This window comes from Strix aluco, chromosome 2 (assembly GCF_031877795.1).
Source record: "Strix aluco isolate bStrAlu1 chromosome 2, bStrAlu1.hap1, whole genome shotgun sequence".
Taxonomy (NCBI): domain Eukaryota; kingdom Metazoa; phylum Chordata; class Aves; order Strigiformes; family Strigidae; genus Strix; species Strix aluco.
Genome location: NC_133932.1, coordinates 115,125,920 through 115,143,833, shown reverse-complemented (window position 1 = coordinate 115,143,833; position 17,914 = coordinate 115,125,920). Strand labels below are relative to the sequence as shown.

General features: G+C 36.5%; 1 protein-coding gene across 9 annotated transcripts in view; it reads left to right on the top strand.

Moving 5' to 3' along the window:
- PAN3 (poly(A) specific ribonuclease subunit PAN3) overlaps positions 1-17,914 on the top strand; it is an 81,698-nt gene that overhangs the window by 12,186 nt on the left and 51,598 nt on the right. For all 9 annotated transcript variants that reach the window (XR_012622093.1, XR_012622094.1, XR_012622095.1 and 6 more), the window contains 4 exons: positions 1,300-1,421; positions 11,644-11,710; positions 13,399-13,469; positions 15,679-15,741. Coding sequence is in view for 6 of the 9 variants with exons in the window: in XM_074815920.1 (XP_074672021.1) it covers positions 1,300-1,421; positions 11,644-11,710; positions 13,399-13,469; positions 15,679-15,741 (323 nt within the window). In the remaining 3 variants the exon portion in view is untranslated. The remainder of the gene's footprint in view (positions 1-1,299; positions 1,422-11,643; positions 11,711-13,398; positions 13,470-15,678; positions 15,742-17,914) is intronic.

Below are 17,914 nucleotides of genomic sequence, written 5' to 3'. Positions count from 1 at the left end.
GGGCAGTGTTTCCATCTGTCTGTAGTATGGATGCTGCTAGTCATTCTCCTCTTTCAGTCCTTCCTATGATTTCATCTGGCTGTACTTCTTTTGCTGTTTCCTGTGCCTACAGCATGGAAATGGTTTACCAGGTTATGTAGTCTTTTGGAGGGAAAATTCCCATTCTAATGAAATTTGAGTGGTTATAATCTGCATTCCTTTACCTCTGCCACAAAGTTGCATTTTATTTCCTTTGAGGATTAGGATCAGGAAGTTGTTTCCGGGTGTCGCTGGCTGGCTGTGAGTTCTCCCAGAAGTTCAAGTTGGATAGTTTGGTACAGGATGTTCTTCAGAGTTGGATGTGTGCCTTCCTACCTTGGAGCTACTGATTACTCATGCCTGTTGGTTTGCAGTGGCCTGGCCATACTGATTAGTGTCTTTATAATTTGCTGTGAGTGTTTTTGTGGAAGCTTAATTTGAACTGCAGCTTGTATACCATGGTAAACTCTTTTTTTGTTATCAAAGTAATACCTGCTGGAATGTTTTGTGTTAATTATGAGTGGTTTTTGTTGTTCTTTGTAGTTTCATAGTATTGAATTCATTTATTTGTGGTTAAAATACTGTACTTGTATGTCAAGGCCCTTATTTCTAGACAGGGGATTAATTTCTTCTTACATCCTTCACACTTGCTTTCAGTCTAAAAGATTTTTTTGGCCACATTTCATAAAATTGTTGCCACTTTAAGAAGTATGACATAATGAAAATAGTCATATGCTCTTAAGGAAGCTTGTAAAATATTTGTGATTTGTGTGAAAGGACTTGAGATATTTTTAAACGTACATTTTCTATGTTACCCTTTAAAAGAACCAGCACATCCAGTTAAAAACTCACCTGGACAGATATATTTCCAAGATGGTTATGCAAGAATATAGGGCGGTTTTTTTTTAATAAGCTTGCCTTCTCATTTTTTAAATTGATTTATTTTCTTTCTGATATCATTACTTTCCTTGTTGTTCTTTCTTCTAAAGTTCAAACTCCTCATTGTCTCTGTCAAAGCTTTTCACTTTTCTGTCTCTTTCTGCGTTTGTGCTATAACTTCATGATGCATATGCAGTTGTTTAGCAACCTCTTTCATAAAGTGTCTTTTTCATTCTGTGCACTGATACGGTTTTAGTTGTTTCTCTGAGAAGATAGGTTTGAAATACAGTATTACCTACCTTTTCCTACTCTCCTCCTGCCAAAAAAATATGTAAGAGATATTAGCAAATAAACACATGGTAAATGAAATTCTTTCTGAAACATTTTTCTTTTTTCTTTTAGTTCCTGGAATAGATGGTGGTGGATTAGCTGATGCTAGTCTCACAGATTCCTACTTTAGCACCAGCTTCATTGGCGTTAATGGATTTGGAAGTCCCGCTGAAACAAAGTATCCCATGATGCAGGTAATAGCAGTGGATTGTGTAGTGTTTCCTTAGTTCTGGCTGGCCTTACACCAAGAAGGGAAAACTGTACAAGAGGCAGGAAAAATGAAGCATTCTGTAATGTGTCATCTTACAGGATATACACAGTATCTACTCACTTAAATCTTGCAAATGGAAATGAAACAATATCATTGCTTTAAAATTAACCTGTTTTTATTGGCACTTATCTGAGCTGGTGTGTTGGGTTTTGCCATTTGTATTAACTCTGTGTTCTTAGATTTCTTTTTAGGCTCGTAGCTTATTTTGATAGCCTTTTACTAAATATATAAAAAATAGATTTTGAAATATTTCAAAGATCAAAAGTCACTGAAGCAAAATGTGAACTGTCAAACCTGTAAATTACTAGGCAAAAGTTTCAGAATTTGTAAACTTAATCTCTGGTGGCATTCAGTTATGTTGAATTCACATTTAAATCTTTTGAAATGTTTTGTATTTACAGTGTTCTGTAGATGTCGGCACAGGAACTCCCATGAGGTGGAATTTATTGTGTAGGTAGTGTTATGCAAAATTTACAGCAAAAGGCTGTCATATTTAAATCCTAAATGAGTATCTATTGAATTAACACATGAAGGACTATAATAACACCCTCAAACTGTTATGCTTTTTAAAAGCTGAAAAGAAGATGGTCTTCCCTGTCCTCAAAGGTTTAACAAACCAGTTTCTGGTAAATGAAAGAGAGCGCAAGTCAAACAGTTCGCACTGAGTCCTGACAACAACTCTCTTCTTTTATATCAAGGAAACTCTCCTTATGAGCTTACTTTGATCTCAGTTGTGGCTGTATTATGGATTGAAAAATAACTCAGCAAAAGGTGGGAAATAATTAGGTGTGTTCCCTTTTTTCTTTTCTCTTTTTTACTGCATGTTTTCAAGAAGGCTGGATTTTCTTATTCAACAGAATTGCAGAACTATGGAAATGTTTATCACTGACAGTGATGCATGATTTAAAAAGAAAAATTTTATCCTCTGATCCCAAAGTGTACTACTGAAGCTGGAAGTTACAAATTTTGGTATCACTGAGATCATACGATTTTATCCTTTTAGCACAAAATCATTGTTTTGTATCCTTAAACTGCATTCTACAGCAACACTGGTGTCTTTCTAAACACAAATTTTAATTATAACTGTTTCTTCTAGAAAGACTAAGCATGCATCTAACATGAATGCACATAGAATTTTTATATACTCTACTAATGCCTGTGAGATTACAGTCAAGGCATTGTGTTTCTCTTTGAGAAAAGAGAAGAAATTCATGTGCCTCTTACCCATTGGAGGCTAAGGAAAGTTACTTTTGAAGAAGGATTTCATTAGTATTGAGAAAGTGCTTACAGACATTAAACTACGGTTTAAAAAGTATTCTTATATTGAGTTCTTTTCCTTGGAATCATGTGATTTAAGTTCTTGTTTGCATAGGTGAAGCTGGTAACGCTGTCTGTTTTGACTGTGTGTCAGCTTCTAAATTAAGTCCATACTGACAAAGTTTAGCCAATTGGAATGTGTTTTTCCATGTCATTCAGCCCTTTGGAGAACAAGATGAGGGAAAAATCTTAGTGACTTTTACTTTAAATAATACTAATATTTTATAGTTTGGAACAGAGACTTTAAATCTGATAGATTGGTGGTTGTGTGAAGGATATACCTTTTGCTCTCTGAAAATTTGCCCAGATTTTGTCACTTGATTAAACCTTTGCAAAACTGGTTTGTATAGACCCACTGGAGACTTCCTAGATGTTAGATAATTCCTCAAAGATGTAGTCTGCATTGGCATGTTCCAGCTTGAGTACATTCTTGCAGTTACAGCTCTGGCCTAATGTAGGCCTTGCTTGAACTCCAAGCAGGAATGCTGATCTGCTTCGTTTCCCTCTTTCCTTTTCTTCCACTTCAGACTGAAGCAGCATGGAAGTGGATCTGTATGTAATGAAAGAGAGCTGCATCTGTGTTAACTGGAGCAGAAGGGTGTGTAAGGGAAAAGAGACTTATGTTGTGGGCTTAGAGAAACTGAGCTGAAGATAAGTGAATGAGGAACTAGGAAGGGCTGCGCAAAGGGACTGAAACCGAGCGAAGATGCTGGTGGGACACTCACAAAATGGGGACTGGAAATACACAAAAATCGGGACAAAGAAACAAGTGGGCATAATGCAAAGCTGGGGCAAAGTAGGGTGCCTATTTCTCTCCAGGTCCTTGAATCAGACTAAAGACACTGAAAATTTAGTGTTCTGCTATCAGTGAAACATCAGAAGTCTTCTGTAAAATATCTCATTAGCTCTCAGTTTTGCTTTGCAGATGAAAACATCAGTTCCATCTGTGAGTTACTTAGTCATCTCTGGTGGATCTGTGCAGCTCACAATTAGATGCATCGGTGATGCAATATAAGGAAACTTTTTCAGCTTGTTTTTTAAACCCGGGAAATCGCACAAACATGCAAATAAACACACTGCTAGAAAAACACTAGTAAGATAAAGCCTGATCTTAAGAAATGTTAAGTTTAGGTTGCCAATGCAGCCTTGAGGTTATATATTGAGAGGTATACCTCATAACATTGTCTAATTTTTTTCAGTGGGAAAATTATAAGTGTGACTTATTCAGGATACAAGATGTGTGGTGCATGTGTAATGAGCATCCATTTGATAGTCGATTAAGTGTTCGTCGTACAGTTCCATGCCTTACTTTTGCATGCTGTTCACATCCTTCTCATGAAGACAGTTAGTTGGCAGTGTGCTTTACTGTGCAGGTTACAATTACTGCATCCAACTTTGTGGAACGCTTTCCTTATGAAAGAAGAAAGTAGTCTGCATTTTATAGAGACATGGGAAGAAAAAGGATGGCAATTAAATGAAAAAAAAAAAAAACCCAAACCCTAACAGTGCTGGCAAACTAGAGACCCCAGAGTTTTTGAACCTAACCTGTACAGCTGGAAGGTGAGGAATGGAGTTAATGACCACCTCTAGAAAGCTTGTTCCAAGTTGCTTAACTGGCCTCAATCTAACAAAGATAGTAATAGAGTCAGTCTCTTTTGGGTAATGCTCGTTTTCTTTCACCATGAGATAATCTTTATGCAGTCCATACTTTAGTCACTAGATACCTTCCAAGATAACCATCAGGGATTCAACGGATGTGTCTTCTTGACTATTCCTAATTAATCTCCAGAATGTATTTGCCATGTGCAGCAAGTAAAACTGAGGTTTGTTGTAGAGAGAATGTGATTGTATATATTGGGGTTATCATAACGCATATGTAAAGGAGCCAAATTGCCTCAAGCAAAGCTATATCCAAGTTTGGCAATCGTCATGCTTTTGTGTGCGGTGCATAACCTGTGTTATGGTGTTACGCAGCGAAAGAAATGAAAGTAAAAGTGAATTGTGTCATGATAAATTGAAGAGGGGATGTGCTGCTTTGATCATAAATAATGTAGGTGACTAGTGGTCAGCATTTCCGCAGAACGGGTGTTTCTGGCTCTGAGATTTCATTTTTATGTCTTGAGGAATATTTTATGAAATCTAGAACATCTCATTGGGGTTAGATTAGTGGTGAAGATGCAGTTAATGGCAATGCTGACTTTGCAGTGGAAAAGAGTAAAAATCCATGGTACAATTCAGAAGAGGTAGGATGTTTGAAGTAGACATGGCTCTAATTCTTCTTTTTTTCTTCCTTTCTGAAAAATAATCCCTTTGCCTCATGCTTCTGCTCCTCCTATCTCAAAGGACTTTGCTGTTAGCCAACCTTTTATTGCCCCCCGTTGGCCTCTTCTGTTGTTACTAACGAGCTTCCTATTGATTAATAGTCTCCTGTTCTCATTGGTTTGTATTTTCCCATAATACAGTTTCGTTTCATGTGTCTTTTCTTCCCTGAACCTGCATGTGCTTTCAAATACTAAATTAGCAGTATTGGCTTCCAGCTTATCAAAGTGTGTATTTTCTGTTTTCCCTTCTCTGACTACTAACAGAGCAGGCCTGCACAACACATGGCCCACAGGCTGCATGCTGTCCTCGAAGCTGTTCTTTTCCTTTTTGGTGTAGAAACAGCTGCCAAGATACAGTTAGAGGTGTGGTTCAAGAAGCAGCTCATTGCTTTTGGCTTTCCCAGCAGTGAGGAGGCTGGAGCTGGCTGGCTGGGATGCCTCTGATGCTTGGCTGTTTGCTCAGTAGCTCTGTGTGTGCCACTTGGCTAACTGGTTGTGTTCCTCTGGCATTAGTGCTGCTCCTTGACTTGTGGCAGTGGCTTGATCAAAGACACAGGTGGTGCAGGAAGGAGCCTTAGTAGTATTATGCTGGGATATTAAAAGGATATTATAGCAGGATGAGGCAGAGGAGTATCTTGATGTTAAAAGTTTTAATGTCATATTAGAATTGAGCAATTTGGTTGTAAGAGCAGTAGTAAAACGGTAGAAGGTGCATGTTGCTTCCCAGAAATCCAGTTTTCCGTATTTTCATGGGATGAGGTTTATAGCTACATGGCTTCCATTGGACTGCAGGTTATGTAGAAAGTAAGAATCACAACTTTTCAATTAATCACCCTGATCAAAATGAAAAAGGAGGTAACAGTCTTCAGTGTTAATGTTGGCAAAGCCAAGCAATGGAGAAGAATTGGTCTTGCTTGCTTTCGCCATGCTAATGGGTATGCTAAGCATTCTTGAAAAGCCTGAGAAGTAGAGACCATGCTCACTTCAAAGTCTTGCAGCTGAATAAACACAAAGACCTTTGTTCCCAATGCTGCATCTGCCAAGAGTCAAGTAATAAAACTCTCCTTATAGCACAGAAGCTAGTAAATGTCTTCAATTTTTGACTGTTGAGACTGAGTGGAACTACAGTTGTGCTATTTTAAATATAAAATTATGCAGTTGTTTGCATAATGCTTTCTGAAGAAATCTGGTTGCTTTAGTTCAAACAGTTGTGAGTAGGACATGCTGTAGATGGTGCCAAATACGTAACTGTTGAAGACAAGTTTTGGATTGTTTAGAAAGGAAAGCAAAAGGTATCAGCCTTTGTAGGTCACAGAATCTGACAACAAAACAATGATTTGTTTGGTTGTGACAATCTCATTCTTTTGCAGGATGACTTCTTTTATAGTCCAATTAACATTATTCTAAAAATTACAAAGTAATATTCTGAAATTACACTTCCAGTAGAGCAGTAATAAGATGAAAAAAATAACTTGTTACATACTACAAAATATTTTGAGATAACACACTTAGCACAGGAATGACCCTGAGGAAAGTGCATATTTTTTCAGGGTTAGGGTGGGGAATACGGAGACAGAGGGAACAAATGCCATCTTTTATGTATTTTGGGGGAAGAGAAATGGTGGAGAAGAAACCAAAAATCCTCACTTAAGATATATGTCTTGTAACATAAGCTATGTAGAATTAGATCTAATTGTGTGCAACAAAGCTATATTCATCCTCTATCTTGATGAGAATTTTGTAACTATATACTTTAGTGCAGGGAGATGAAAGCAAAGCAAACTTATGTGCAGCTATAATTTTGTGTTTCTCTGCTGAACATTGAAGGGTAAAGGCAAAGTGGTGTATAACCTTAGAAGATAGGAATATTTCTTGTAACACTTCTCTTCCTAGCATACTGCACCAAGGTAGTATTGAAAAGATGAATGGTGTCCTGGGCTGCATTAGGTAAAGCACTGCTAACAAATCAAGGGAGGTGATCCTTTCCCTCTGCTCAGCACTGGTGAAGTCACACCTGGAGTGCTGGGCTTCTCAGTACATGAGAGACATGGACATACTGGAGAGAGTCCAGTGAAGGGCCACAAAGATGATGAGGGTACTGGAGCATCTCCCTTGTGAGGAAAGGCTGAGAGCTGGGACTGTTCAACCTGGAGAAGAGAAGGCTCTGGGAATGTCATCCATGCACATAAATATCTGAAAGGGAGGGTGCAAAGAGTGTGGAGTCAGGTTCTCTTCAGTGGTGCCCAGTGACAGGACCAGAGGCAATGGGCATAAACTGAAACACAGGAGGTTCCCTCTGACCTTCAGGAAATACTTTTTCACTGTGAGTGTGAGCGCTGGCACAGGTTGCCCAGGGAAGTGGTGGAGTCTCCATCCTTGGAGATACTCAAAAGCTGTCTGGACATGGTCCTAGGCAACCAGCTGTAGGTGGCCTCGCTTGAGCCAGAGGGCTGGACCAGTTGACTTCCAGAAGTCCCTTCCCACCACAACCCCTCCGTGATTCTGTGAGGAATATCTAATCTTCAAAATTATTATGAAAATACGAACCTAATATGGAAATGATTTTTACAGTGGTGCTGGTGATCTGCTGTCAGTGTTGTCTTACAGTCTGTATGAAAATAATACTTTTTTTAAAAGACCTTAACTTGCAGGGGTCCTGAATAGGAAACGTTAGTGTGCAATAGGTTCTCTTATGTCTAGGTAAGATAACGATTCACTTTGACAAAAGTTTCAATTTTGACACAGCATCTTTTCACACAGACTTTTTCTAAGAGGAGATGAGTTACTTTGATTAATCCTGGTGCTCGAAGGAAGAGTAAAAACTTCTGAACGAGTATATTCCTATCCTGTAACTTAATTGCTTGAATATTCAGGAATTAACACAGTATTCTGAAAAACTTAATTTCACAGAAAAATTGAGAAATAAAAGAGCATGTGTTTTGTTACTGGTGGAAAGTTCAACAGTGGAAGAACTTTAAGCTGAAGCCTCAGGTTAAATCCTTGGACAGGGATGAATGTGACAGTTCTGTTCTGCAGCAGCTTTCTTTTAAGATGTGAACAGAAACAATTTCTTAATCCCTTTGAAGGGGGGAGGGGGCAGGATGTATGCCAGTCAGCCTAGTTGAATTTTAACTAGTGCTTAAAGAACCTCAATAAATCATAGCAATAGGCAGGCAAAGCAAATGAGTTTATGTGGAACTGAGTGACATTGGTGTGGTGCTTGATTATGAGAAAGTTGTTTTTATATATAAACTTCCACATGGTGAAAGTCATGATGTACTAAAAAAGTCTGAAGCTCTCATATGTGCATGCTTGCCTTGCCTGGCAGGCTTAATAGGAATGAATAGTTCATTTTCTTCTCCTGTTAATGGTTGCTCTTACCTTTCTGGAGCTTTCATCCTTTGGGCTTGAGGTTTTTGTGATTGCATTCTTCCTGAAATTGAATTTGTATGAAAAATAGTTCAGCACCATTAGAAGAGATTGAGTAGTGTTATTTAAAATCAAAACTGCCTTCTGGAAAACACAAATAACATATAGTACTTGGGTTTTCTTCTCTCTTTTTCTTTCAAGATATTTTCAGGTGGACTTGGTAGAATTCAGATACAGGAATAACCTACATTAAGATTAAATGCTTTTGTGTGTGGTAGAAATTTTAATATTAAAACAGTTTAAAAATCCTTTACTGATTACATGCAGGTCTTCTATGAACAATGTTAAGGTAAGAAGCTTGTGCATGTGTAATAGAAGTGAGCAAAATGAAAAAATCATGAAAGAGTAGTGAAGTGAAGGTTTTTAACCTTATTCAAGGTACAGCGTACAAGCAGTTGTTAAAGCAAGAGCTACCCAAGATTGGTGAGAGAAGCTTTGGTTTTTCAGAATCCTGGTTCACGTAAAACATGTTTGCACCTTGAACGAGACTTGACTTTGTAAAAGCACAATTGATGTTCATAGGCTTTGTTTACACTGCTTTCAGAATCCTGAACAATGTGTTCTGTTGCAACCTGTCTTGCACACACTATATGTTTTTAGTGATCGTATCAGCACTGATTTTCATCATCGCAGTCACCTATTCACATTGCAAGTCTGTTGATTGAATATTTAACTCCTGTACTAGAATATTGATATCATAAAAGTGCTTGGTTCCAAGTTTAATCCATATGCTTAACCATCTTTGGTACCAACCCAGATCTTGATACCATATTTATTCCTGTTCTGACAGACCTTTTGAATTAAAATTATTATGAAAATCTGAGTGTTAGAAATAGACATTAACACTATTTTTGTCTACACCTGGACTAATTTTGTGCAAAACTGAAAGGTCCCCTTTAAGAAATTTCTTCCTAAACCACTTTCTCTTATAAGGATCAGTGTGGAAAAAGAAAGGATAGATAATAGGATTGCTTTTCAAATATTTGTGAAAAACTATTTAACTTCCCTCCCTGACTAAGCAATGGAAATAAGAATAGTTAAGCTACTATAATCCAGAAATTATTTATTTTGATGTATTCTTATTCTTACTTTGATGACAGTGGACAGAGGATGAACATCCTTGAACTTCCACAAGATTGTTAATGTAGTATGGGCCTCCCAAAGTATTAATCTTATTTTGTACAAATAGGTGAACTTTGTTTCACTAGAGGCATCCCCTCTGTGTAAAGAATCAATTGTTGATCACTAACCTTTTAGTGAGAGTTACGTTGTGTCAGTTCACTATATTTAGGAACATGAGACACCTGGCATCAAAATAAGGAAAGAGTCTATAGCAAATGGCTTTCCTCATTTAGGTCTTGAAAAAGCTGAAGGTTTACATAGTATTTACATGTGTACAGATATTACGCATTGTCCTAGGACATCTGCATGTGCTATAGTTCTGCTTCATGTAGTACTACGTACTTGTATGGAATGAAGAGTTGTATCAGAGAAGCCTGAATGATTGTAGAAAGCTTGCTGTAGCAAAGGAGCACAGATGATGGAAATAATACATGGGGGAATAAAGCATTGAGGGATTGAGCATGTTCTTGCGAGGGTAATGTTTGATGATACCTGCTGAGGTACCTAAATTTTATGAAATCTTGATCTTCAAGTTACTTTTCTAATTAGTGCAGACTATTTTTTTAAATTTTTTTTTTTTTTTTACAACTTGCTTTCCACATAAAAATTACTTTACACAATCTATTTGTTCTTTTAGATACGAGTATTAAAAGCTGCAGCTTCTGGAGAAGTCAGTAATAGTATGAAAGCTGCAAATGTTGAGAAACTTGAATTGCATTAGGTTTACGGTTCTACCATATTGGATAACACTCCAGCTTCTGTTGGTTCTCCTCTGTTCTTACCAAATTTACTCCTGAATATTGATCTTGCTGGTCAAGAATTAGATGAAGTGGCATTGAAGTATGATGTAGTAAGCTTCTTGCCCTTTGCCACCAACATTGAGATTGGCCATGGAAAAATGTAATTGTGAAGAGCAACTCTAGTGATCAGTTTTGAGTCTTAGTCTGTGTCTAGACTACTAAATTAAACATGCCTGGAAACCTTCCTTGATGCTTAGGGCCAGCTGGCACAAAAAGGCCTGTTTGTGCTGGTGTTCGCTCGCTCGGTAAAGCAGAGGCTGCATGCAAACTGTCTATTTGAAGGGATTTCAAACCTTTTCACTGCTCAGTAGCGCCTGGAAATTGGCTGGGAGACTCCTTGTTGATGTGGGCCAAAAGCATGCCAGAGAATATTTTAACAAATTACCGGTCAGCTCTCTCAGTGATGGAGAACACTTCCTGACTTTGCCTTGCTTTTCTTCTCACACTTTTTCTTCCTGTTGGGACACTGGTCAAAGAAAATAATAAGCAGGAATAAGAGAAGACACTTCTAAACTTCTCTGTCAAAGCAGTGGTAGCTCTCAGAGCAGCACTGCCTCATTTAGTCCAGTTTATTGCTAGCCTATATCTCTAGAGGAATGTAGGAGAAGCAGGTAGAGCCTAGGAGGAATGTTGCGAGGGTTTCAGATGTCCTGCTGGCTTACAAGATTTATGTGATTTTGCTGAAAGGTCTCAAAGGTTTTGTTTTTAAAAAGAATCTATTAAATGCTCTACTAATTTGCATATTTTTCATTGGAAAAGTTTCATGTTATAATAGCGTATAATAAAGGGAGGAGTTGTTCCAGGAGTACAACATGACAGAATGTTTAAAGGACATAAATATTTGGCTTATCTAACACTTTGACAACATACAGGAAGAGAACCATAGGTTTGGTAGATCCTTCCAAGTTAGAAAACATTCATGAAGATAGTGTTTTTTTAATATACAGTCATTTTTGGTTTTCATTGTTCATGTGTGAAATGCTTTATTTTACTAAACGTTTGTCAGCTACAAGTCACTGTCTGCTTAGAGTATTTACTAAGTGGGGAATGAGCACAGATTTCATAGCCTGTTCTTAAAATTTCTGAATGTCATCCTCAATGCCTTCAGTGTTTTATAGCTTTATTTTACATGTACAATTTTGTCTTTTTTTTTCAGAGGATGACAAATAGCAGCAGCTCCCCTAGCCTTCTCAATGACAGTGCCAAGCAGTACGCAGGCCATGGTAAGTACTTTTAAAGTATTACGAATTAGAAGTACGTTTGGAAACTTAAGAGATTCACTTCTGCAGAACTGAGACTTAAGAGAGTGTGGTTTTTCTCCTCTGATTTGAGATGCAGTAGAACTTCATTTTTTTAACAGTAGTATATCGTGTGATTACTTTTAATACAAAGCTGAAGTGCTGTTGAACTTAAATTTTCAGCCTTCTCTTTGCTTCAGTGGGGAAAAACTAAAAAAAGTCATTATTGGTCTCGTCACTTCAAATGAAATGCTAGTTTGGATATCCACTGATAGCTTAAGCATTCATGTTGCCCCACAATATCATCCCTTTTTATTGTGCTTTTCAAATGAATAATTGTGTGGAATGAATGTACAGGTTTTTATTCTTAAATTTAGGGTGTACATTTCACAAAACTTGTATCTCAACTCATGATTTTTAAAAGATACTAAGTTTTGTTCTGTAGGCAATACTTTACCTCTTATAATTTTTTTCCCTCCTATAGGGAATGTGGTTTTCAGCTGAACAAAATATTTCTATAGTGCAGGCCTACATATTCTCTAAGTTGTTGTGGAGGGTATATTGAACTTCTGCAATGGGCTTCTCAGAATCACTGCAGATTATTTCAGCTGTAGCTGTCAAATTGAGTTCTTTAAAGAGGGTATTACTCCCTTATGGCAAGGGCATACATTTAAAATACATTTCTGCTCTGAAAATTGCTGTGTAAATGATGTTCTAGAAGTCCATTTGCATGTCTGACCCTGCAGCTAGTCTACTTACTAGGGTTATAATTTTTTAAGCATGATAGTAACTACTATAAAATTAACTTACTTGAAAGTCAAGATTTGTAGGGTTTTTTCTCTTTTTTTCCTTCCTCCTGGTTTATTTCCAGTAGGTTTTGTGATAATTCTGCTTCTTTTGTCCCACTGAACAATTAGCTATTCAAAGCAGTGGAGGTCTTCAGTTTTAAATGCAGTCAGAGTTTGACTGTGACAGGCCGAATAGTGATGGTGATGCATGCGAAGGAGAGAAACCAGACTGACTTTTGGAAACCAGTTTAAATTCTGTTGTGTCTCAAGTCCTTTTCTTCCCCCTCCTTTCTGCCCCACCAAGCTGTGCTTCACTTGTAGAATTACCCTTTTCAGGAGTATTGATTAATGTTGAAGAAAGTGTTTACAGCTGGCAGTCATCTGCTAATTTGACAGCTCTACCCGTGCAGTTTAAAGTTGCAGCTGTCGTTGTTCAGTTTTTGGTGCTTCAACTCTGGAAAGGATACACAGGGACAAAGCAAAAGCAATAAAAAGCTACTAACAGAATGTAGACTTTTGCTACTCCTCATTCTGATTTAAATTTGTGCAGAACAGTGACAGGACAAGTAAGATCCACATCATTATTTGTAAGACTATGTTATACAGAAGATTACTAATTTCAGGTAACTGGAGATGAAGGCTTTGAAATGTTAGATGGACATTAAATAGTGTCAACAGCAATTAAACTTACTAAATTCTGCTAATGAGCACCATTTCAATTGAGCACTTGCACAGAATCTAATAAATGCTGCAATTTTTAGCAGTGTGGTTGCTAAACATAGTTTTATCAAAAGGATTTTTTCCATACAGAAAGAAGTTAAACAAATGTAAAATTTCTTTTTAATATTAGAGATATATAAACGTTGGTTTACATTCTTTTTACAGATCCACTAACTTCACCAAATTCATCCTTGTTTAATGACTTTGCTGCCCTCAGTGTGTCTCAAAGGAGGAAGGTAGGCAACAACTAAATTTTAAGTAGCATATTCGTATGTGAGTTGACAGGGAAGAAGATCTGGAATAACTTGAAATGCTAGGTGAAATAAGGATAATTCTTCTGATGTTACTAGATTTATTTTTATATGTTGCTGTTGATATAAGTAAGATTTTACTACTTCATTTTTTCTACATGGGATCAGACTGCTTCTACTATAAAGAAATATTCCAAGCACTTGTAAACTGAAGTTTATAAGAATGCTTTGAATATGAAAATTAGGACATAGACCACTGAATTTGAAGACAAATTATTTTTATTGTACTGAGACACAAGCCACCTGCAAGCCTTCATGGCACAAGTTCTGAATACATAAACAATCATTCCCCCGTTTATTTGTACCTGATATGAAAGTAATTTTTGCAGTTTGAAATACATTTATTTTGAAAGACACTCTATGATATTTTTGGGAATTCTTTTTCTGCTCTAATCTGTACTAAGAAATCTTTCTTTTGCTGAAGGCTAGATTGAATCTTGACCTTTGACCTGTGCCAACACAGGTTGTGGTGTTTTCCAGTTATACACTTACAAATGCAGTGGCCGGAATAAGAGACAAAAGTTTGGTCACACCAGAGTTCCTTCTCATTTTTTGAACTGTGGCTTATCAAAAAACATTATCTTGTGCCAACCAGTTATCAAATTTTACTTTTACTGATGACTTTCATGTTTTACTACTTTTCTTATTATCTGCATGATCTTGAACTTTCCTGTAGTTGATAATGAAAGCAAGCTACATCAGCATGGGGTGTGACTTTTTATAGAGCTTCATTTGTGTGCTGGCAATTGAGAGCTCTGTATCATTCCTGCAAGTGAAGATTAAGCTTAAAGATAATTACTATAGTTGGCCCATCGGACTAATGTTCCTTGAAGTGAAATGCTGTTGTAGAATGTATCCAAACTACATGGAATCTCTGAATTGCCCTTTTCCTTAATGCCAGTATGGTGCACTGGAAGTTGGATGTAAACAACTATAAATGTGTTGTTTATCCACTTAACAAGCATAATAAGAATGAAAATAAGCATATATTCCTTTTTAACAGAGTCTGCAAGAACTGTATACACACACATGCATGTGAATGTATGTGCATAGATGTATGTATGTGCATGTGTGTGTGCTTATGTATATAAACCAAAGAAAATGAGCTATTGTACAGAAGTATTGTCAGAGTGACCACTGCCTCTAAAAATTACTTCAAAGTTAATTAAACAGTACAAAATAAAAACAAACCAATTAATGTTTGAGTGTAAAGCTCAAATAACTCAAAGCTCAAATACTAATGTAGAGTCTTTTCTGACTTGGTCGTCTTTTTGCCCAAGAAAAAAAATCACCAAATTAAGCCACCTGCCGCTAAAATATTATCAAGAGAAAGATTTATCTGTGAAACTGATTGACTTGGATTTTTTCCAACTAATATTTCATATGTAACTGGCATTAATTGAAAGAGGTTTGTGTTTTGCTTTGTATATTAATAATTTATTGTTTGTTATGACTGATATTTTGTAATGTATGTTTGTATAAAAAGTTATTAAATAATACTAGTATAGGGGAAGTTTTAATCTAATATTACTTGAGCTGTCTAAAATCTAGGCATCCAGGCTCCCTCTATAGTCAGCAGAGAGAGGTGAGCAGCTTTAAAGGAATATTCAGCTCACATTGAGAAAAGTATTTTGGAAAAGACTAGATGTCAGTGTCTGCTTTAAGTGGATAAAAATTAATGACTGAAATGATGAGAAATTAATTGTACTTTAGTGACTAACTGACTTTTACTACCAGACAATACATTGCAAATAGTCATGGATGTAGTTTCTTAGTATTTTTAGTATTTGTTGAGTACAATATTCAAATTGTATTAAGTGATTTCCTCAAAGGCACTAAATGCTTGAGTGACAGGTATTTAAAAACTTATGTGATTTCCTCCCACCCCAGTTACTGGGGTTTACTTAGATCTTGAGCAGTGTGATTTCTCAGGCCAGTGCTTGATGCCTGCTGTAAGACAAGATAGATAGCCTTCTAGAAGTGTGTGCTTCTGTTCACTGACTCTAAAGGGAGCCTTGGTGACTAGCTCAACTGTAGGTGTTTACAACATCTACTATTTGAGAAAAAAAAAAAAAAAACCTTTCCATTTTCTTGCTAAGAGCCCAGGGCTAAGGTTTTGTTTGTTCTGAACTAGCTGGCAAAACCAGCATTTCCTTCGTTTATCACTGACTTGGAGGACAGATATAATACAGTCTTGGTAAGTGAATAAAGAGCAATCACTTTTCTTTACAAATTAGAATTATGATATTTTAAATATTTAGAACTGTTAAGTTATTTGCAACTGTGTAAAAACTGCATGTTTGTTTTATGTAAAACCATGAATAGTTTCTGTAAAAGCATGTAATAAGTAGGTGTAGTAAGCAAGGAAGTTAAGTTTATTAGTCTTTATTGTCTCTGAATATTGCTGATCATGTTATCCTGGCAGCCCTTTAACAATGGGCAAGCCATATGGAGATAAATATTTGATATCAATAAAATATTAAAGATAAGACTTGATAATTGTAATTATGAATATCCTTGCTTTTTAATTAGTCAGCTTTTTTGAAGCTAGTTAGTGTGACTGGGCTATTTAAGTTGCTTATGATTATTTTGATGTTTAAAGACGTTCTGCTTTTTGTTTAAAAAGTAAACATAGTCCTTGAATTTTTATGAACATTCTTGAGGTTGTTTTCTCTGTTCAGAAATTATTAAACTGCATTTCAATTTTAGATTTCAGGAAAGCTAAGATTACTATTTAAAGACATTTTTATAGGATACTTAAAATGAAATCAAAGGAGCTAAGTATTTCTGTAGATGGAGCCTTGGTGGAGGTTCTGTCAACTGTAAAACCTTCTGGATTTACTGTCCGGTTGTTGTAACTCCACATGCAGTAAGACAAGCAACCTTAAAGTGAATATCCTATAAGAGATTTCCAGGTAAGTATTAATCTACAATGCACAAATAGGATTTGTGAAGCATGGAACAAAAGCTAGAGTTAGTAATAGACTAACCCTCTTTCCTGAGAATAATGATGTCACACTTATTTTATTTTTTCTTCAAATACATGTTATGCTTGTTAAAAATATGGCGGCATTCTGAACTTGAACTTCTCAGGTGTTTTTCCTAAATTGGCTTTAGCCATTATCTACAAAAAAGTTCTTCTCTAAACCCTGAAATGATCTGACTGGAAAACTTGCATTCATTTTGGTGGTTCTGGTAAACACTTCATAAAAATATGTGAAACATAACTGATCAGAATCTGTTGCCAAGGGAATGACAGCTTAATGCACTAAAAAGAAAATATATGATGAAACTTTTGTTTAAATTTGTTCTGAGACTGTTGCCACCAATCCAGGCGAAAGTGTTTCCTTACTTGTCACTGGTCAGCTTTACAGGGTAGTAAAAAGCCTTGCTTTTACATTTTACTTGTTTTTTTCATACCTTCAATCCTCATGAAAAGTGAACTCTTCTGAAAGTTCCTAACACTGGTTTATTTCCACTTCATTTTTTTAATTGTTCAGTCACACGTAGAGGAGGGCCATTAAGGTAATAACCACTGCTAGTCCATAGTCTGCAAGGAATGAACCAACTGCTGTAATGAACAACTTTCAATACAGTTTTAATGCTGTTTTGTATGTATTTTGTTTAGAACTCCTTTCATTGTTTTTAGGTGAGTAAAAGCCAGAACCAGAGGACTCTAAACTAGATTAGAATGGAAAGTGTAGGAGAGATTATCTCGACTGCAGTTCGTTCAGAACAGGGTGGTGCTGTTTAGTGCTCTATGGACATCTACAGCAGGTTAGACGGGACAGCAGACTTCTTTAATTCATATACTTTGATCAGCAGTAATAAATGTGCAGAGAAAATTATTTTGAAACAAAAGACTGCCTGTAAGCCTCGTCTGCATAAATGCAAGCTTTTTAATGAGTACCAGAAGAGTTTCCTCTCTCCTGTTAAAGAAGAGAATAAAGCTAATAACCTCATCATGTTACTGTGTTGTAAACTGCAGAATTATGGCTGCACTGACTTTATAATGTACCTGGGCTAAATTTATATCGCAAACCTGAAATTTTGCTTCTGGGATTATACACTGCTACTGCAGTCATAAAACATTACAGTTTATAAGTGATGCAAAAAAAAGTTGTTGCAGGAATATAGAAAGACAGACTATGCTGCTAGAGAAAACTAATAAATGTTTGCAGGTAATGTGATGTTTACCTCAGACTAAAATGTGTTTTAAGGGTATGATATCGTCCAACCTGTTGTACATTTTTCTTTGGAATAGTTAGCTATTGGAATTGTTCCTTGGTTGTGTGCTCTTGCTGTCTTAGCAATTATTACATAGTATGATGTTTTTCATTTTTAAGTGTGATGTGAGAGAATGTATTATT